Consider the following 22113-nt stretch of genomic DNA (forward strand, 5'->3'; position numbering starts at 1 on the left):
GATCTGCGTTAATAAATAAGGTGGGAATAAAATTAAAGCTGAATTGTGAAAAGCAACCATGACAACCAGTCATGTGGCCAAAGTGTGTCAGCAGTGACATTTGATCAAAGCTCCAAAAAGCAGGTGGACTTCTGGGTTTAGATTTTGTCGCACAAGGAAAATAGAATTTCATGAAAAAATTCACTTCACTTGCAGAGTTGCAGCAGTTCTTTACTTATGAATGTGTGTATTTTTCTTCCAAATGTTGCCTTTACAACCCGGACAACCTTAAATAAGCAAATAATGAGTAAAACACGATAGCTTTGAGTGTATAATTTATTTGACATTCATAACCAGATTAAAAATACCCTGATACAGAGTGTGGGAATAAAGAGATCACATTATAAATGACTCCCCAGGCACAATGTCATACAGAGTTTTAAAAAAAGCAGAGAGGAAAATTCATAAAAAACAACAACCTTATTTGTAATAAAGTCACTCTGCATTCATTATTGAGCAACACAGACTTCTATCATGACTGTGCAGACAGTAGGATACACACTCAGCTTGGCACAGTAATGATCCATTATTCAGGTTTTCCAGAGAAGTACAAAAAAACACACTGGGCCCAAAGTGCTCCTGTTGTGTCTGGCAGTCCTTTGGCATCCTGTTTAGTTCACCTATAACCATAACTCAGTCCTGATAGCGCACCTCTGCTCTGAGCTCCTTTGTGATGTAGCTAAGCAGCGCAGCCGTGACCTGCTGCTGCAGGGTGGCGTTGCCCATCACGAGGGCGATGAGCTGGGCCGCGTCCGTCCAGGTCAGGCTGCCCAAGACGGCCACCACGTCATCGCAGAGCTTATTCTGCTGGGCGGGAGGCAGCTCCATCAGGATCTGAGGCAGAGGCTTGAACTGGCCGCTCGTCAGCCAGCTGCCCAGGAGACCACCTATCGCTCCACCTGGTAGAGGCACGAGGGGGTGGGGGGGTCAGTATAACTCCACTGGAAGCATGTTCTAATATGAAGTAAACCCGCATTGAAGACAACTGATGAGGAATCTTAAAGGATAACTCTGGTGATATGTTTTTACATCAACTGGTCTGGTTCACTCTCACTTCTCATCTGCATTTCCTGCTGTTTTCAGCTCTATCTAACAAAGTTGGAGACCAGCTGGTGGAGCCTTTAGCAGCTTAAGAGCCAGATCTTGTTCTCATCCAACAGAGCTTAAAAGAGAGTGAGTATTGGAATTTGTATGTTTGCTGTGTGTGTGTGTGTGTGTGTACCTCTCTCCAAACTGATAACTCTTAAACCTGGCACTGATCATCCATGTTTCTTCTGCCTAGGAGAATAAAACTTTAAGCTTTTTAATAACCGACCCTGATTTTGTTTCTCTCTTTCTTTCCTTCTTTCTTTGTATGGCCTGCCCTCTTCCGGGTTTGTATGTACTTTGTTGTTCTGTACTCTACATGTGACATCTATTTCCTGTCTACCCGTCCTAGCACAGGGATGCCTCCGCTATTACCCATCACAAGTTCTCAGAGACTGCATCGACAAAAGTTTTGCCCAACCAAAAGTCAAAAGCCCAAATATTTTGAATATAAAACAGCAGCAAATCACTGTTGATTCATCCTCTGCTGATCAATAACCCTGCAGTGACTAAGGAACAGGAGGTGGTGCGTTTAAGTACCGTTACAGAAAGCATTGGCCGTGCCTTAAATACACGTATGTCCTTTTGGATTAGTCAGAAAAGAGTTTTCTATTTGGACTCTACAGTCTCAAAGGCCCCTGTGAGTGTGGGCTACACCTGAATCCCTGATCAGACAGCTGTGATGTCTGCTTCAGCAGTACATTAGTATTCTTACCAACAGCAATCCCTGGAGGTCCGCCAAGCAGCCCCCCCACAAAAGCAGTTCCTCCTGCTACCGCCGCTCCTTTGGTGGAGTTCTTCACCGCCACCTTGATCTGATCATGAGCTGATATTTCACAGCACAGACGCATGATGTCTTCCATTCGTGGAGCCATCGCTGCTATTAGACACTGGCAGGAGAGGAAAGAGGACAGTCAGCTCTGCTGTGGTCTCACCTAGAAAATAAAGACCCCATCTCTCAGCCTTGGGTCAGACTAGAAGGAAACCTCATTTTGCTCTACAGTTTGCAGTCAGTTAGTTTGCAGTAAGGTTATTAAACACATTTGAATCTGTCCTATGTGTTAAAACATAAACTAACACAATGACTTCAAATAGATTTTGACAAAAGGCCACAAAACTGAGTGGGAGCGCAGGAACCATCTTCGCTGATATTGTACTCGTCTTCATTTATTTTATTCAATTTATCAGTACTGAGCGGTTTCGAGCTTGTTTCCTCCACCTGCTTCAAAGAAGTGACAGACAAAGGAGGTACAGCACAGTTATCATGGAAAACTTGGTTTCACTTTTACTTGTAAGTACAGCATGGCCTGCATAGCATAAAATTACTAAAACGTCAAAATGATAATGTAATAATACTAATTTAAATGTCCCCACATTTTACAATTTTTTTCACCAAAATACGCCGAATCTCAGCATAGATACTATTAATTAGTCAAATATCCAAACTCAAAATGTGCGCGTTATTAATGCCTACCATTAGCGTTATTTTATTAAATTACCCGGTTTCTGAATGGAGTTTGGTAGAACAGATTCGTTAGTGAGCACAGCAGTCAATTACTGGTCTAAACAGCAAGGCTCCATATCAAACTGACTTAATACAAACTAAATTAGACATAATAAGCTACTATACTTATGCAGTGTCTTTTTTAGGCTTAATCAACCATGGTTTGACTAAAAGTTCGCACTGTTCTAAGTTTCCTTTCTGTTTAAACGTTAGAGCTACCAAACAAAGTATGAGTTCAAGCACTAAACTTAGAAGTTCATTTCTTCATCTGTGTTTAAGCTGAGACAAGCGACAGAAGGCAGCTCGCTGTCACCAGCCTTCCTTCGGCAGTTATCTACTTGTCACAACAGGTTTCAGACTCACCTTCAGTCCTCCCCCAAATGTACGAATTAGTACTTCTTGCTCTTCACATGCATTCGGCTTTTCTGTAAACGACGGTCTTTGCACTGGATGATGGGATTGCTCTACTTCCTGCTTTCAAACGCTATGTCAGAGAGTATATAACAGAGAGTTGAGACAAGATGGTTATTTCAAGCAAAGATAGATGGACATATCTCAAACTATATCATTCTGTTGTAATATTCCAAGTTCTTAAATTCATTTACCTACCAGTTGACTTGATAAGCTTTCTCCTTTTGACAATTATAAGGCGCCGTCCAGGCTTACTATAAATATTTTCTTAAATAACAAACTTCAAGCGCATGCGCACGACAACAAACGATGGCGTGAGGAGAAGGGTGTGAACTATCTGGAACTGTAGTAGGCTCTCCGATAAAAATATCAAATTTATAGATATAAATATATATATATGAAATTATAGACGGAGTTAGCTAGGTGGCCGTTCGCTCATTCATCTATATAACTATATAATGAAAAAATAATTAGTCCTGTTTAACAGAAGAAGGTTTTCCCCGTGTTTTCTGCCTCTCGTGAACATATTGCTGTGGTCCGGGGCTTGTTTGTAGCATATTTTACCCCCCATTTTTTACAGCAGCGAGCGGAGGCTTTGAAACTACTTGACATTTCCGTGTGTTGACGTCTCGCTGTCACGCACAGCCGTCAAGTCTGCGAGGAGGACGGAGCGGGCTTGTTTGTTGACGTGTGACGCAGGACTGACGCACACTCGCCCCGCCTCCGTGGGCGGGGTTTGGTGATGTCCGAGGACACCGCGGAGCACCCTCACTGATAAACAACTTCGTGATCAAAACAGTCTCTGAAGCTGCTCCTTAGCTGGATCCTGTCTGTGCAGCTGCCACACCCGTGGATAAACACCCGTGGATTCGAACAGGTCAGCCAAATATAACCATATCGTGTGAATAGTGGCTTTTGATGGGCCTTGGATTTAATCTGTCTTTTGTTCTCTGACTGCAATCCTCTTAGCCAGATTTGTGCTGTCTTTGCAGCCACGGCTTTCTTGATTTTTGGACTAAATTCAGTTATGCAATACCCACTATAGTTGAGTATGTTGTAGCAGGACTACATTCTCCACTTGGGGGGGAAAAAAAGCCAATCCAAGTAGCTGCGATTACAAGAAAAGAAGAACCACCTATTTCTCAATCACCTGTTTTGCTACATGCGTATCAGCTGGGTATAACAACAACTGCCGAGACTGAGACTGGCGTGGACAGTATGTCTGTGTTTACAGGGAGGGGTCAGGTGACAGACAGGCAGCAAGGCATCCAGACACTGGGGGGAAAACACGGGGCTATTTATGGATCTGTGTTTGTCTTCAACCACAACAGCAGAAATGCAATACATCTTGGTATATTATAGCTGTGGTATATTTATGTATGCCTGGAGATACTCTGATCAGTTAAGGAAAAGAGTACTAAAAAATACAATCACATACACATGCTGGATAGGAGGAGGTCAGTGTGTCATGATGACCACTTCCACTGATTTGTGACAGTAAGATTTCTCAGTTTTAGTCTCGTTGTGATTGCGTAAGTGCACAAAAATAGTAATATAAATAACAGACTGAAATATCTATGCCCAAGAACGGCATGGTGACCCGCACTAGAGGCCGACAAACAAATAAAGAGTGTAGATATAAGTTTCACATCGTGCTAGAAGAAGAGTTACAGTGTGTTCAGTTTGGGACAAAAGGTCAGTTTGGGGTCATAAGTCTGCACTAGTCTGAAGCAGGATCACAGATTACATAATATCTCTGCAATCAGTGTAATATCAGCCGGTATCGTTGCGCCCCCTCAGCCATTTCAGCTCCAAAATGACCCCATGACCCCACGTCATGCACTGTTATGACGTGACCACTCAGGCTGCTCGGGTTTCTGAGTTGGCGTTATGGAAGCAGGCCTGACATGTCCATGATCTGACAGGTACTTGGTGGTGTTTGTCAACTCAGCCTCAAGGGGGAGCCATTTACTTTGTGGATTTGAGAGAGACGCAAGCAGGGAGGGGGTTCGGGTGAGGAGGTCTCTTGGAAAACCTTCTCTCCACTGGCTCTTTGGAGCATCCTCACACTTCACCTGCTTCCTGTTGTTACTCCACAGATTGCAATAGAGGCTTAAAGATGATCGGGAAGATTCTGTCTCATCTGCTCGGGAGCACCGGCGAGGACTTTGAGGCAGCCGACGGCGCTTATGAGGAGCTGCTGGAGTTTGAGGAGGGAGGATGGGTCATTGTTAATCTCCCAGGTGGGACATAGAGCCGACTCGAACTGCATCGAAATGTTCTTGATCACATTTAAAAGGTTTGTGGCTCGGTGAGGGCGCAGCTGATGCCGGAATGTTCCTTCTACAGAGAACGAGGCGCTGTCAGCCCCCCAGGTGGACCCCCTGGAGAACCTGCTGATCGAGCACCCCAGCATGTCTGTCTACCAGATGAGATGCAGGATGAGCGGAGCGGAGGAGGAGGAGGAAGAGCTAGGCTCAGATGAGGATGAAGAGGACACCTCCAGGTTACTTTCCATCTACACCTTCAGCTCACACACACATTTGTCTTTGATCTTGAGCCCAAAATGAACGAATGACCACTGAACAAGTGAAAATGAAATACCTGAAGTATCTGCTGTCACAAATGAGAGACCACACAGCTCATGTGGCATGAACCCAGTGACAGCAATGAGTTACCGTTATTCCAATGAATCCAATATTTACCACATTACCTGCAAGATTCTACTTCCATGATGGAAAGTCACAAATGCAACCTGCTGTGGGTTCATTTTAAAAATGGGACTCGGCCCTGTAATAGACTACAACAGAAGCTGAAAGGTACTGAGCCTCTTTGTACTGCAGGCAAAATGCATGACATTTGCAGCAGCTGATGAAGTCCAATGCCTAAAGGTTGTATGCTGTATGTGCAGTGGTAGAAGAAGCATTTCTTACTTTTATGTAAAGATTAGGGACCACAACAGAAAAAAATCTCCTTTATAAGTAGAATTAGTGAAAACATGATCATTTTCATAATAATTATAATTTATTTATAATAATGTGTATAGCTTCATAGTTGATAGAAAGATTAGAGAGTTGTACTAATCTTCTCCTATGACTCTCTGCAAGAGAGGGAATGAGACTACTCCTCTAAAGAATGAGACGTCGCTGAGCAAGTTTAAGAATAGACTTTCATGCTTAGCTAACCAACAATTTTGGCCCCCCTGGGTTGGATGACATGTATTAGCAGATCTAAATTTGATCGGTGTTACTTGAGGATGAAGGCTATTTTAATTCTAATGCTGATATTAAACTACAATCTGAGGATTTAGTCCCAAACTAACCTCTAGAGAAATGAGGACCTTCAAAAATGTTGCAAAAACAGCCTCCCATTTAGGATTTCAGTCTTCAATTGGTTTTCACAAGGACTGAAGAGCCACTGTGCAGTAATGCTTTATCTCTCTCATCTTGTATTCCACCTGTTATGCCATCAGCACACACTATAACACTTCTTCGTGTCTGTCCAGGCCAGCGGCGGTGAGGCGACACGTGTCCTGGCGTCTGGCTGCCTGGGGAATCCCTCTGCCCAGTAACATCCAGCTGCTGGCTGTCCAGAAGGCCAGGACCCAGGCGGAGTGGAAGCAGCTGAGCCGCAGGGCCCTCCACAGGCAGAACCTGGCTAAGACACGTTTCTCCCCGGCTGAGAAATGCCACTTCAAGCAGCCGTGCCAGCGCCTCTACAACTACTGAACAGGATCTGGGAGGGAGTGTTTGTCTCAAGGTGTCCCCACCGTAGCTCAGTGTGCAGCACAGTGCCTTGACTCTTAATTACTCAGGTTTTCCACCATCGTTTCACCTCACGCAGCTAAAGCATTTGAGATTCACCACTTCCTGTGCAGTAAAATGATAGAACATCTGAACTGATCTGAGCCAAATGAACCACAGCAACACATTTGAGTTTGATCTTAATCTGCACAGCCTGCACTGTAACTCGAAATCACTGAGTTAAACCTCAGGTTGGAAAACATCAACTGAAAGCCTTTGTACATTATCAAATGAGAACGGCTGAGTTGTTTGACTTGTGTAGATTGATTAGATATAAGTAGGGGTTGGGTTTATAGATTAGAGGTGTGTGAAAGTTATTCTAAAGGTACTGTCATGGTTACAGTGTGTGACACTGATCCAAATATGAAAAATGTGTAGAATGCTTTGCTCTTAATTATGATGCATATATTATAAGTGTGGCATATTTTGATTGGTTATTCTTTGGGTGTGTTCAGTATGTATTATAGTATGTGCCTTAGCTTTAGATGTTCATGTGACAAGTGTATTAAAAGTTACTTTCATACAATGTTGACCTGTACAGTATTCACGCTGCACAAAATCATAACGATACTATGTGAACCTCCTAAGATAAACGTTCCTTTTGTTCCTAATTGATTCTTTACGGAATAATTACAAAACCACTGTTCATGTTTTGTACTGACTGCCATTTTGTACTTTTCAGTGGGTACTCACGCTTCTCTTTTTCGACTCACAAGTGTAAATACAGTTGAATACTATGTTTTTCTATTTGTGCTTATTTATAAAATGTACAAAAAAACTGCAAATAAATCTTGTTTTCTTAAGGTGGTGGTTTTATTTTTTTTAATGTGTCAGTACATACAGTAGTTATACAGTGGAACAGAACTTGTGTGAGGCACCCTCTCATTTTCGAAGGTCACAGATCTTTCCCATGAACCTCTTCACTCGCTCCGGGTCGACTGCGTTGGCCCAGTGGCCGCCTTCCTTGAAATGAGAACCGATGATCATTCCATTTGCATCAAGGTAGCGTTCAATGTTGTCGTAGGTCACTCCAGAGCCGATGAGCACCGGGATTCTCACAGACTGGGAAACACCTGCAGAAACAAAGACACAGCAGAAGAGTAGCAACTTTTAAAAGAGCACACAGTATACTGCCTTTATTTCCTACTCGCTTCTCCCCAGCACATGTACACAGTATAATGAAGGTACATAAAATCTGAGGAGGCAGACATAAAATGCAGAGGCCTCAAAAGAAGATGGTCTTTGCAGGTGTATCCTATGTGATTTGTTCCATCTCATACACCATACATTTTGAATCAAGATGTGGAGGTTCAGGTTTCAGCTATCGTGCTGTGATACATTTAATTGCAGCCCCCAAGACTAATTGTAACAAATAGATTTTGGCCCTCCCCTCAAAGCCTTCGGGACAGCAGCGAGGAGGACCACCTTTGGATCTTTGAGGATAGCTTGGTAGAAAACTTCCTCAGAAATAACTTAGGGCATGGTCAGAAAATATTAGTGTGGTTTCCATTTAAAGCTTAAAGTAGTTAATGCCATCCTTAGTCCATTTAAACCCACTCTTTAACTGAATTTGGAATTTGGCCACAGATGGCCACAGCTTCAGACTTATCCATGTTAACTTCATACCTGGATAATATCCTACCGGAAAATAAGCTCTTTTAGACGCGGTATTGTTGTTGATTCCATTAAGAAGAGCGTCACATCATCAGCATAGAGTGATAACTTATATTCTTCTCTATTGATAATGGTGTCCTTAATAGTCATCTCAAATGAGCAGGCACAGAGGCTCAATACTGATGGTGAACAATGGGGTTGAGTGGGCATCCCTGTGTACAACCCCATTCCAGTGTAAAACTCTTCAATCTCCACAGTGTGTGATTTTATTGTGAAGGGGACCAAACCAAGAGCGGCAGTGATATACCTAGTGAACTTTGGACACAGAACAGGCTAACCTCCACAGTTAAATATGAGCTCCAGTAGAAAGCAAAGGGGAAAGTGTGTGTGTGTGTGTGAGAGTGTGTGTTTCTTCTCATGTGTGTGAATCCAAGGCAGTTTTGTACGTCTTGTTGGAGACATTGGTGTTGCTATGGGAGAGACATGGTCCAGATTTCAGACCCACTGACAAACCTGGGTCCCTTCTATCACAGCCTCCTTGGACACTGATGGAACTTGGAAGAAGTATTCAAATATTGGTAGAACAACAAAATGTACAAATAATCAATTACAAGTAAAAATCCTGCATTCAATATTTTACTTTTAAAAAAATAAGATTAAATAGGCCCCTTTCAGTGTCTTTTTATTGGATCATTATTACCAATAAATGTAATATGTTGCTTATATAGCAGTATTTCTGCTATATATGTTTCATATACGACATCATTTTTTAAAGGTGATCATGTGTTTTGCGTATACATTTTGATTCTGCAATGCAACTAGAAACAATAGCTGTGAATGTAGTGGAGTAACAAGTACATTATTTCCTTTACAGCAATGAAAGAAGCATTCAAATAAGTGTAAATAACAATGCAACAATTCAAAAATACCCAATTACTACAACCTCTGCGTTGGAAATCTTACTTCAGCAACGGTACAGAGGTATTATTAGAAAAATGTATTGTAAATGTATTGTAAGTAAAAGTACTTGTTTTATGCAAATCTAACTCCAGCTGACATATATAGTTTATAAACTTTAGTTTAGAAATATAGTTTATAAACTTGTTAGCAAACAGATGCTTATTTGCACATCCAGTGGATATGAAGCAACATTAGCATTCATTTTTTTGTCATGTTGTGCAGCTGGTTCACTGAAAAACTGTGTAGGTGGAGGCAAGTTTGATGAGAATGGAAAGAATGAATCGAAACGGTTAAGTTGCAGGCCATAAAACCAAAACAAGGAGCCGAAAGAGGCTAACAAAGCTCAGTAAAGCTGAGGGGAAGTGCAGAATCAGGTGAAAATCATGTGGATTGGTTCCTTTTTTTTCACTGTCGCTAAGCCATTTTCAGTGCAGACATTTTGACTTATCACAGCAGGAAAAGCACAGCTGTTGCTATTAACATTAACGATGGCTCTGTTCAAGTGTCCCAGTGAGCCATGACAGTGTGTCAGTGAGCCAGCATGAACAAACCATGAAACTGAAACAGCTTAATGGAATTCACTCAATGTATTATGTACTCCTGCGCTTTGTCTGCTGTGACGTACGAAAATGTCTGCTGTAAAAAGATTGATTAGCGCTGCCTTTAGTTCACACAGTCCACCTCTGGAAATGTAGCGGAACTTTCACTTTTACTGAGTTTGGACAAATGTGTGAAAACTAGAATAATGAGAATGACTGTCCTCACCTGGAAATGATACGCAGTGAGTAAAGTATATACCACACAGTCTTCACACTTGCTCATATTTAAAACTCAACTAAACGGTCTCACCCAGTGGAGTTCAGAGTTTAGATTACTTAATGTCCACTTAACACTTGTATTGTACTGTACTATATATGGTGTGTGTGAGTGAGAGAGACAGACAGAGTGAGAGTGCATGTCCAGCATTCCTAAACCGAGACACAGTGCAGCCAAGCTTCAGCTTCAGGGTGCCATATTGGGTGAATACCGATCATTGGTCAGGAACTCCCATACTGGAGGACATCCAGACAGGTGAGAATGTCCTCTGCTGGACAAACAGGGCACTGACTTCAAGGCTGTGGTACTTCTTAAATCTGGGGAGTTACTTGCTTTTTTTTTTGGTCTGATCTCATCGCTCATTTAGTATGTGTCTGTTGTATTATGGCTCCTGGTTGTATCAGTTAAGTGTGACAGTACCCCGCAGCTCCTGAGGGTCAGCCTGCATTCCAGTAGCAGCTCCTGTGATGATGAGTCCATCTGAGAGGAAGAACTCGGAGGCACGTGCCGTCTCCTCAATGCTCACGTCTGATGTCAGGGCATGGGAGCTGGAAAAGACGCATACAGTTTACTGTGCATGGGGGTAAGACTGAGACTAACTCAGGACGGTGGGCTGAAACCAGGGTTGAATTAATTCAAATTAAATGTATGTATTTCATTTCAAAGACACGGTTCTTTAGCAATCAGCATGGATTTGGGCCTGTATTCATGAAATGTAATAATGCTCTGAGGAGCCAACATTTTCACTAAAAGGGAAGGATGAGCCATTCTCTACTTTACCAGCAGCTGTCAAGTGATCACATGATTAATTACATGCATGCTAAGAGAAGGAAAAACCAATCAGAGGCAAAGATTTACCTCCATCTGCTTCCATTATTCACTCGTTTACAAAAAGCGATGTGCTATCTCACTCTGGACAGGCTAGCAGTCAATCACAGGGCTGACACATAGAAGACAGACAACCAATCATGCTCGCTGTTACACTCCCAGGCGATATAGGGTTGACATGTAAGCTTGCCTGCATGTCTCTGAGCTGTGGGAGGAGTTTTGATTGATTAAACATCCAGCAAAAAAGCCACGCAGACACAAGGAGGACATACAAACGCACAGAAAGGCCCCACCCAAAGCCGAAGCCGTCCAGATCCAAGTGGCAAACTATACAGGTAGTGATCTCACCTGTGCTTCTTTTTAATGTCGGTGAAGATCTGCACATGCTCAGCTCCAATCTGCTTGCGATATCTCAGTAAGTCACCGGCGCAGGCATTCAGGAGGCCCTCATCAGCCACATGGGAAAAGACAAACCCCTCAGCCCTGATGAAATCCAGACCTGTAACCATTTAGTAACATTAGATGATGAGCACACCTTAAATTAGAAAAGGTGACCAGAGAGCCAAATCAGCTGTTTGGTGGGGAAATCAACACATGATTGAAGACCTCTGTCCAGCTGTGTCCTAAAAGCTTTGGCTGCAGAGGTCTGCAGTCCCATATACAGCACAACAATAACTGAACTGACGTAAAGACTGAACCTGAAGCCAGAGCTACGGCCAGTGCCTGCTGGTTAGCAGAAGAAAGTATTTGCACTCCGAGCGGCATGAATGGACAGGTGCTTCTCACAGCGGCGCATACTGCAGTCATGCAGGCACACACCTCTGGGCCCACAGAGAAGGAGTAGGGGATATCATGCATGTTCTCAATGATCACGGCATCCTGAAAGAGAGGTTTACAAGCGATGCTCACTGGCTTGCCTGGAAAGACTTCCAATGTGTGTATGGATCTTACACAGTGTGCAATAACTTACGACCCCGGCATCACGGTAGAGTGCTGCCTCCCTGCAAGCTGCTTCAGTGATTTCAGACATTTTCATACAACCCAGGGGGGTACCTGAGGCAGACCAGAAACCTGGTTACATGCTTAAAGCTTTCACATACTGTAGCTCTCAAATTTGCAGTGGCTCAGTGTAACTGAGTATTTCCGTTTAATTCCATTTATTGTATGTTTTACTTGCCTACATTAATTTGACAGTTATAAATGACGATTTCCACGCAAAACATATGATCACTTATTAAAATGTGATGCATAGATATTAAACTCCCTAACACTAAAATGGTCTAAAATTCACCTGGCTCTTTTGCAACAGCCAAATGCTTCTCCCACCTTAATGCATGGGATATGCAACAGTATAACATTAACAGGGGCAACATTTTCTGCACAGAGAACTTTTACTTTTGATGCTTTAAGTACATTTTGCAAATTTTTTACATTATCAATGCAGATTCAGAGTATTTTTGCATTGTGGTATTGCTGTTGCTTTTACTTAAGTAAAGAAAGTGAATACTTCCTCCAGCCATGAAAACTTTTAAAGATTGGAGGACACAGGTCAGTGCAGTCTTACCTGGTAAAGCTTTAACATGAATCATTCCGATAACTACGGATTTCAGGCGCCCGAAGAGGTTCAAAAACCTCATGTTCCAGTTCTTGTAGGAAAAAACACAAAGAGCCTGGAAAAAAATCTTGTTTTTTTGTCTTTCTAAGAGTGGGGATCACGTGACTGGCCAAAGGTCAATTTTGTTTAACCAAACAAAATGTTCACAAAAACCCTTATTCAAATTCTATGTGAAAACATAGGAAGCAATATTTGATCATACATTGTCCTAACACCTGGATTAAAAGCACATTTGGCGGTGCAGAAAGCTCACCCATGGGAAAGGGTTGTGTGGTTGCAAAGGGGGGATATGAATGGCAACCCGGGCTGGAAATGGGCGGCCCGGCGGCAACAGCAGCATCCGCCGGCTAACATCGTTCTTTTGGGGCTAAATAACAGATGCGCCCAGGGTGACAGCGGGGGACATCCATCTTTGAAGTTCACAGGACGAAATGGCCCGATTGCCCCACAATACCTGGGTCGCGTTATGTCTTATTTTAGGCTCAATCCAAACGGAGTTCGGCTTTGTTTACATCTGACAGACTAGCCACGCGGTGCCCGGGCACTTCCTCTTTGGAAGCTCCGCCCCCCGCAGCTGTCACCGGCACCAGTCACGCCTCCCGGTTATAAACTTATTTTTTCTATTTCTTTAGCTCAATATAAACCTACTACATCGAACAGGAGCGCCGTTCACACGCCACAGGTGTGAAACTGCGGCGAATTTCGGTGAAATTGGGCCGTAAAGAGGCGGCGGAGCTGGAGGTTTAGCGCCAAGTTAAATCCACTCCTCCCCTGACGTTGATGCCTCCAGTCATCTGTTCCCTACAAGGCGCCAGCTCAGAGCAACCATCCCGGCCTGGACACACTCAGACACACACTTCCAAGGAGCGTCTGCAAGTGTGAAAAACAGCCGGTGAAGCTTCTCAACATTTGCTTTCAGGACGTGGATACGAGTGAACTTCAAGGGCTGAATCTTGAGGTGAGCGGGTGAAATAAAGCGGTATCATTGCATTGGAGTTAGCCGAGCTAGTTTCAGCTGCAACTTTGCTAGCTAATGCTGGCTAATGAAGTTGTCACGCGGATAATGAATTGAAAGTCCGCGTGAAGGTCCGTATTTAAGTGTCGCGTGTGTTAGCATGCACGTCCGCTGTCTTTGCTGTTAATGTTAAATGGTGAATTGAGAAAATAGACGTCCTGGTTGCGCCTGTCGTTCGGCCATTATGGGGCAAGACAGCTGTCCGAAGTTAGTGGGAGAAAATAACCCGCTTCCCTTTTGAAATACGACAAATAACAACGTGAAGCAGCTAAAATAGCGTCTGCTGTCGGCTGTTGGTGAATTTCACGACCGTACGAGCAATGTGTGGCACTTTTAGGCGACTTTTAACATCGCGTACCGTTTCCATTTCCCCGCGCCAGGCTGAGTCGGGCTTTGTCAGAAGGAGGGAGTTGAGAGTGGGGGTTGGGAGTGTATGAATGTGTTTTCTTTAACCCCCTCAAATTAAACTTAAAAACATTTCTCATTCACAGGTTTACTCCGACGCCGACAGCCATACCTCCGAGTATAATGCGAGGAAAACGGTGAGTTTTCTGTTTGTTTCCTCTGTGAAGAGTTTCTTTTTGAGCGCGTCAATCAAAGTGTGTGACGACAGAAAGAAAAGTTGAGTTGATGCTTTAGCCACCCGGGGAGTTAGCTTGTTGCTATCGGACCTGATTTTGACCATTTTAACATGTTTGTCCACTGTTTTGTGCGGATTCTGGAGGTTTACAGCCACGATTCTTTTGTCTTGTGTTGTCACAGGGAAGAAACAGAACCGAAGTCTGTTGCTCCCGAGGCGCCCAAGGAAAATACAGTACGATCGAGAAAGAGGAAGGCAGATGTTGCCATTGTAAGTAGTGTGAAAGGCTCGCAGACTGGCTCATAATAAGCGGCCTAAACCCCATTTTGAGCAGCAGCGAGATTTCACATGTAGGCCTAATTGAATAACCAAGATAGAAACCTTGTCACATGCAGGATGTTCATCCTTGTGACAGTGATAGTACCCAGGATCTGTGATTGATTTGTAACTGATATTGTATTGAATGTAACAATTGCTGCATATATTAATGCTTTTTTTTATTGGTGTTTGCAAAGTAAAAGCACCCTGGTTCAGTTTCTGCTTTTCACAGATTCTCACATGCTGTGGAAAGTGATCTGATCCAACCAGACCCATGCTTGTTCGCGAAACTGAGTTGCACACAAAATAACAACCGTTTTCCCTCTTCGCCCCCCCCAGTATTTACATGATGTGGATGAGGAGGTAGCAGAGATGACGAAGAAGAAGCAGCGTGACTGTGAGGTAGGATCGCTTGTCTCGAAGCATGTACCTCAGTACAGTAATCAGTTGGTCTCTATTGTATCATAAGCGATACGGCTGGTATTTAAGATGACTGATCTATTATTAATTGACACTAGTTGGGGAGGTGTGCGTTTATTCCCTCTTCAGGCCCTAATGTTTGCAGTCAGCATATTGAAGAATAGGCGTTAACACAACATGTTTCTTTATTGTTATCTTACCTTCTCATTTTCTTTGTGTCATCTCTCTGCCTCTCCCTCTTTCTTGCGAAGCTGGGCTGGAGTCCTGATGGCGGTTACACAAGTCCACACAGGTGGATCCCCACACCTGATCAGGAGGAGGACCAAACAGTCACTCTGATAAACGCAGGCTTCCCCCACTATAACTTTAACAACATATTCACAACCCCCGTGCATTGTGCCCCGCTTCCTGCGCTGTGGTGAGTACTATTCTTGTGTGGTTGGGTATATGAGGTTAGGTAGTACATCATGCAGCCGCCCGTGCCCTCTCTTGTATGTAGGCACAAACTGACGGACTTCAAATGGATGCCTAGGCTTAACATACGTGTCTTCTTTCATAATACTGCTTTTTTCTGGGGTTGTGTCTTATAGGTTTTCCTCCCTCACCTTTTAATCACTACCCACCCTGCTAGGGCTAAAATATTATCTAGTGGTTTCTGTATCTGTCCACGGTAAATCATAATTTAAATGCAACTGACACAGCTTTGCACATCAGGTGGGGCAGTGAGGATTTACCATTGTCTGTCTCTGTGTTTATCAGCTGGGCCAGTAAGGATGTGGTATGGAACAACATGGTGGAGAAGGATAAGACCTACACCAGGGACGTCCACATGATGGAGAAGCATCCTCATCTGCAGCCCAAGATGAGGGCAATTCTCCTGGACTGGCTCATGGAGGTCCGTTGCGTGTCTCAGTGTGACGACCTTAACACCTCTTTTGTCAACACCATTGTAAACAAAAAAGCATATAATGCCTTTCACTTAGATAATCTCAGCTGTTTACCTTACAGAATATCATTAAGTTTCATGACTGTAGAGTTAACTCTTATGGTAATGGTGGACTTGACTTTGTGGATAATCATCAGTATCCATTTTGTGCCACAAATGGCTAAGTGATAGTCAACAGCATCTTGTGGGGAAACATACTTATTACATTCAGTAAAGACCCTATCTGCTGTAGCCTCTTTTGGTTCTTCTTCACATCAGAGGATAAAGTGCCATCAAAAATGGCACTAAGGGCTACACGGAAGCAATGTGGGTCCTCACCAGAGTGCTCCCTCTCTCTCTCTCTCTCTCTCAGAAAATGTCTACAAGCCAAATGAAAAGTAGCACTGCTTGAAATCCATGCTGCATACTCATTATATCTGCACACGACATCCATATTCTTTATCACTTGAAATACGCTCGGTGGAAGTCTTACAGTGACGTCCTTCTGATGCACATGCTCACCTGTAGTAGTCCTGCACTGTCCAACGTTTCACAGAAGTCGAGGTCACCACTAATTAGACTAATGACCATTAATCACATTGAAAAAGATGCCCAGGTTAAGCGGTGTTCCCCATTTGGACATGTTTACTACATGAGACTGAACAGAAAAACCACCACCTGAATCAGGAAATAAACATGATGACATTTAAGTAAAAAAAGAAACACTACAGAACAGAGTTTCCTGTGCCTTTTAACTATTTCATGCTGCGGAAAACATGCTGAGAAACCAAACTCTTCTTTGCTATTTTCATTTTTAAGATAAAATGGTGCAGAAAAGGAATCTCACTAATCGTCAAAGATACATATGACTTTGTTCCAATTAATAGGATCGAGTCTTTGCCTATTGATGAGCTTCTCCTGATGAACAAACCATCTTTATTGTGAACATCCTGACACCTTAATGTCCACAGTTAACTCACTTAAACCTACCGGTGGATGTCACTTGAAGTCATGGGGGGGTGCCACATCAGTGCAGTGATGGTCTGTCTGTCTGCATGTTTTAGGTGAGTGAGGTGTACAAACTGCACAGGGAGACGTACCACCTCGCCCAGGACTACTTTGATCGCTTCATGGCCACACAGAGGAACGTCTTCAAATCAACGCTGCAGCTCATAGGCATCACGTGTCTCTTCATTGCTGCCAAAGTAGAGGTAAGAAGGGTCACACAGCACAGGATGTAGAGTGGGGAGATCACAGTCCCTGCTCGTTAAATACCTTATAGTTCTTTCTAGTCTTTGTGGGTTTGCTTTCGGTTTATTATCTTTGGTGCAGTGTCCCTTTTCTCCTGCTACATGACGTTGGTTGGTATGATTGGTTGCAGTAATGTTCTCTCTGTGTTTTTCCTTGTCACAGGAGATGTATCCTCCTAAGGTCCACCAGTTTGCCTATGTTACAGATGAAGCCTGCACTGAAGATGAGATTCTCAGTATGGAAATCATTATTATGAAGGTAAAGAGCGCACATTGCTCATTGATAATGACGCCAATATGAACTGGTCTGCATTGTGTTACCCCAATCTACCCCAACTGATGTAGGTTTAGTAGATTCTAGTGTATAAGTAGTATGACTCTTTGACTATGACTTTTTGGCCCTTAGTAACCTAAATCATTCATGGAGGACATGTTTTCTTCCCTTTCTTTTACTATCTTATTTCAGAGCATGATGTTTTGTGGTCACAATCCTGGAACCCTGGCAAATCTTGAATCTATGTAGATTTTAAGTTGCAAGTCGTCGCACTGCTGTTGGCGATGGTGTCACTTTCTCAGCACCAACAGCTTGTCTGCTTTCTCTTTTCTACCACAGGAGCTGAAATGGAGTCTGAGCCCACAGACTCCCATCTCCTGGCTCAATGTTTACATGCAGGTGGCCTACCTGAAAGAGACAGACGAGCTGCTCATCCCCAGATACCCCCAGGCTACCTTCACACAGATTGCAGAGGTATGTTTTTTTTTTTTGTTGTGTTTCCCTCCCTCCTTCCTTAATGATAAGTTGATGCATGTATCAGATACTCCATTAATACAGAACATGACCAAGAAGTGTAGATTTTTCAGGCTGGTGTCTTTTTTCCATATCTCGTTCAGTAAGACTTTAGACAGCTCTGGACCAAGTTATTTCTCACCTGGGATGTTTGATGGTGACATTTGCACTTAACAGCACAATTAACTGAATGCTGAGCAGTTCTGTGCATCTTGTCATTCTTCATTGTTCACATCAGTGGTGTTTGATAGAAGCGCAGGCAGCACCATGCAGTTCAGCTTAGATTCTACAATGAAACAAGTATTGATTCATTGACTTCACAAAAAAAGCACTGTTTTAAAACTTCAGACTGCTACATTTTATGTAAAAATGTAATTCTAGTTCCTGTAAACTACACAAACGTAATAGAGCAGAATCTAACAGGACGAGGCAATACTAAACCAGAATGACCATGGGCCATGGCCCAGCAGTAGAGGAGTTGTCTTAATGCACCTGGCTGTAGATCCAGGTGCCACAGCTTGGGTATCTCCTTTTAAAAAGTGCTTGAATTTAGCTCTCAAAGCTTTGCTGTCTCACATGATACAGCAAAGTTAAAAAGGAAAGACGCAAAACTAACTGCACTGTGTCTACAGTTTTACTCACCTCCTGTCTGCCCAAATCATGTTACCCTGCCAGGCAGCTGAATTCACAACATCGTATCACACGTTATAGAGATCACATGATTTGGCATTGAGATGGACACATCTTTCTTTTGCACTGTATATATCATCTCATCGCCCTGCACATGAGATGATTCTAATAGATTCTTAACCAATGAGGTGATTTAAAAATTTGTTTGGCCTCAACTAAAGCTGGGACTCTATTATTCCAGAGCGTTTCCACCTTCCTTCTGTTAATTAGACCACACCACCAGTTACTATGGCTGTGGCCCAGCTGTCAATCAAAATCAGAACTATAAGCAAAAAATACAGCAAGTCTAGACATAATAAATCTGTAGATTTAAACGTTTCACCACACCAAGTAAGTGCTCTAATGTTTAATCGGCTCTTTTCCTTTCCCCCCTAGTTGTTGGACGTGTGTATGCTCGATATGCGCTGCCTGGAGTTTTCTAATCGCATCCTTGCTGCTTCAGCCCTGTTTCACTTCTCTTCTCTGGAGCTGGTGGAAAATGTCTCAGGTAAAAAACAAAAACGTAATTGTAAATGTACTCTTTCTTGCTAAAGTTTTATTAAAACATACCAGCAGGATTCGTTTTTTTACCGTGAATATTTGTCTTTTCCTTTTTGTTGCCTTGACTCACCACTTTGTTTGCTCTGACCGTGCAGCTCTGAAGAGGGTAGAAGTAGAGGAGTGCGTGAGGTGGATGGTGCCGTTCGCCATGGCGCTGCGGGAGGTTGGTGGGTCGCCCATGAGAACATTCACAGGAATCCCTGCAGATGACATGCACAACATCCAGACCCATGCCTCCTACATGACGTGGCTGGTGAGTGAAATTATTCTAATGAGAAGGCAACTGAGTTTTTTTCCCTTAGGTTTAATATATTTAAGAAGCATGGTTCAAAATCAAACTTGTAGATGCAGTGAAAAGAATTTTGACATTCCTTCAACACACATGTAAAACACTCAACTTTAATACTACAAACCGCCACCCTTCCTCCACTTTCTCATAATGCCTCTAATCTGTTTGTGGCTGTGTTCAGGACAAGGCCTACTCTTACCAGGACGTGGAGCTGGAGCGTCACAGCAGCTGTCCTGTCCCTTCAGGCGTCCTGACCCCGCCCCTGAGCAGTGAGAAAACCGAGGAGTTTGTCCGAATGGATGCCACGGTGCTGAAAATCAAGCCGAGGATGCGTTCTCCGTCCTCCTCCTTCCAAAGTAACGACGCAAACACTGAAACTGACGAGACAACACCGCATCCTAATTAGATTTTTACATTGGAGCTGGAAGTGGATGAGAAGCAACTCTGGAGTGTTGACTCTGAACAGCGCTGCCTCTGCAGTACCAGTACACACATGTACGAGGGACTTTTTTTTTTCAGTGGGGAAACACTGATGGAAATAGTATTGTCTCCTTTCAAAGTCATGCTGATTACTTGGATTAAGATGCTTCTAAATGTCTGTGTGGTGGGCTCACGCACCAACGCCGGCTAAATTGGGGACGCGCTGGCACACAGTGAGCAAATGATTTGGATGGTCCCTATCCCCACAGGAATCTTACCTATTTAACCCCCCCTACTCTGGTGAAACACAAAGCAAAGGGCAGATGGGGATGGGACGGCTCGAGGAGATTTGTGTTTTTGAGTTGCATTTCCAACCACGCCTACATTTAGTGGTTGCCATTTTTATTTTCTATGCAGAGGCCAAATTGAATGGACATTTTATGGAGTCTCTACTTGATTTAGTGTGTGTGTGTGTGTGTGTGTGTGTGTGCGTGTATGTGGTGATCGCTGTTTTTAATCTATTAGTGGCCGCATTTGCCCAAAAACTATTCCTAGGGTCACGTTTGGCTCTATCTGCTGCTATAAAAGTGGGCTTCACATGATGGAGGGGAAAGAGTGTGTGTGAGTGTGTGTGTAAAATAGGTGTTACTATTGTTTTTGGTTCTAATCTTGCCATTTTATTGGACAAAACATGGCCATGTTTTGCTTAGGGACCAGTAGCTTGGCTACCTATATGGACAAGTGAACCAGCCAGGCTTCAGAAGCTAAAATATTGATTGTATTTAACTTTTATTTTAATCCCAACCTGCAGTTTGTTTCCCCACCACCAAAATGTAAGATTTCTATTTGACTTTTTAAAATAAAATGCTGCTACATATTTTCCATTAGACTGTTTCTGAGAATTCTTTTGAAGGAAACCTAGTCATAGCAGGTCACACTGGCTGTATACCACTAGGTGTCACTGTGCTGCTGTCAATCTGAAGCCGTTCTGTTTTCACCAGAAAAGAAAAACCTGCAAATACACCATCACTAAAGTGCATCAAAATTTAGCTGTAACTCTCAGAATTTAAAAACAAGTTGATTTGGTGTCAGCTCCCCAGTTATTTCCGAGAGCTCCAGACGTCTCTCGAGTGGGTTACAGTAGGTGGGAGCAACACAGGCAGCCACTCGACAGTCATTACTTTTGAAATGTGATGAGTTGATAAAAGATGCAGTCTGTCCTTATACTGTCAGCGCAGACGAGCAAAAAACTCCACAATGAAAAAGTAGACAGAAGTTGCACTAAAGACACTAAAGTATATAATGATTCTCTCTATAGTTCCTATAAATCACATCCCATGTTTCTACAGCTGCGTATTCTATTCCTGTTATGTGGTTCTATCGTATGCATTTCACCTTTTCCTGTCATTTCATATCAAGTGCTTCATTCCCGAGTTACCAGAGGGTAACAGCCGGTTGATGACCAGTGTCATGATAACACGCTCCAGGATCACTAATGTTGGGCCCAGTGAAGCCAGGTAACCCAAAGACAGCCGGACTGACCACATTAGTTCTCAGGTTTAGCTTTAGCCCAGGCTTAACCTAAGTGACGATCTCCATCCATTCTCTTCAGCTTATCCAGGCTCGGGTCGCGGTGTCACAGGGAAAGTGACAATCTGTCAGAAGGAAACAGTGTTTTCTCCAAAGTTCCACCCCCACAGCTCCGCTCTACTGTTGCACTGTGAACACGAGTCAGTGTACAGATCATGTTAAACTGCACAATTAAAATCTAAGGTCAGGTCTTTTTCAGCTTTAAGTATCTGCATAGGATTTTAGTCAAATATGTGATTTTTAAATACACTGAAATTCAAGTAAAGCAGATGGGGAAAAAAAAAACTTGCCCATGGCTGTAGCCTCATAGTAAGAAATATGTTCAACACGTCTCTTTAAATGTCACCTCAGTAAAATGAAAGAACGCACTCTGAAACATGTTAATCAAAAATGGGTCAAAGACAAAACGTTTACATTTTCTCTTCAGTTTATTTTTTTTTTCTTTTGAAAATATAAATATATAATTTTTGCACTTTGCAGTAATTCATTAACAGTGAACCATTACGGAGTCTTTGATTTTTAAAGTATGAATGTCCTCACAAAACCAGTTAAATATGCACAAAATAGAGTAAAGCTGCGAATGTACCCTTATGGTGTTACGGTTTGTGTTGAC

General features: G+C 43.0%; 4 protein-coding genes across 5 annotated transcripts; 2 read left to right on the forward strand and 2 right to left on the reverse strand.

Annotated features, from left to right (window-relative positions):
- Window positions 1-307: 307 nt before the first annotated feature.
- Window positions 308-3102, reverse strand: LOC139206430 (protein C19orf12 homolog). Of its 2 annotated transcripts, none has more exons than XM_070836260.1 (3): window positions 2993-3102; window positions 1841-2060; window positions 308-938 (listed from the first exon to the last, which is right to left on the reverse strand). In XM_070836260.1, the coding sequence occupies exons 2-3, from the start codon at window positions 1998-2000 to the stop codon at window positions 673-675; spliced, it is 426 nt and encodes a 141-aa protein (XP_070692361.1). In that variant the 5' UTR covers window positions 2001-2060; window positions 2993-3102; the 3' UTR covers window positions 308-672. The 2 variants fall into 2 exon arrangements, with proteins under 2 accessions (XP_070692361.1, XP_070692363.1); XM_070836262.1 differs by having other exon boundaries at window positions 1841-2015; window positions 2993-3090.
- Window positions 3103-3800: 698 nt separating this feature from the next.
- Window positions 3801-7646, forward strand: LOC139203857 (tumor protein p53-inducible nuclear protein 2). Its single transcript, XM_070833756.1, has 4 exons — window positions 3801-3917; window positions 5140-5283; window positions 5390-5546; window positions 6546-7646. The coding sequence occupies exons 2-4, from the start codon at window positions 5160-5162 to the stop codon at window positions 6766-6768; spliced, it is 504 nt and encodes a 167-aa protein (XP_070689857.1). The 5' UTR covers window positions 3801-3917; window positions 5140-5159; the 3' UTR covers window positions 6769-7646.
- LOC139203848 (uncharacterized protein F13E9.13, mitochondrial) lies at window positions 7641-12715 on the reverse strand. Its single transcript, XM_070833745.1, has 6 exons — window positions 12626-12715; window positions 12032-12114; window positions 11760-11940; window positions 11410-11560; window positions 10654-10781; window positions 7641-7916 (listed from the first exon to the last, which is right to left on the reverse strand). Exons 1-6 carry the CDS (start codon window positions 12696-12698, stop codon window positions 7726-7728), a joined length of 807 nt encoding a protein of 268 aa, XP_070689846.1. The 5' UTR covers window positions 12699-12715; the 3' UTR covers window positions 7641-7725.
- An 813-nt stretch (window positions 12716-13528) lies between these two features.
- On the forward strand, window positions 13529-20771 carry ccne1 (cyclin E1). Its single transcript, XM_070830794.1, has 12 exons — window positions 13529-13634; window positions 14183-14233; window positions 14454-14541; window positions 14929-14991; window positions 15261-15427; window positions 15769-15904; window positions 16999-17145; window positions 17348-17443; window positions 17798-17932; window positions 19037-19148; window positions 19297-19454; window positions 19672-20771. The coding sequence occupies exons 2-12, from the start codon at window positions 14220-14222 to the stop codon at window positions 19894-19896; spliced, it is 1341 nt and encodes a 446-aa protein (XP_070686895.1). The 5' UTR covers window positions 13529-13634; window positions 14183-14219; the 3' UTR covers window positions 19897-20771.
- Window positions 20772-22113: the final 1342 nt, after the last annotated feature.

The sequence above is a fragment of the Pempheris klunzingeri genome, chromosome 1 (genome assembly GCF_042242105.1).
Source record: "Pempheris klunzingeri isolate RE-2024b chromosome 1, fPemKlu1.hap1, whole genome shotgun sequence".
In the NCBI taxonomy this organism is placed as follows: domain Eukaryota; kingdom Metazoa; phylum Chordata; class Actinopteri; order Acropomatiformes; family Pempheridae; genus Pempheris; species Pempheris klunzingeri.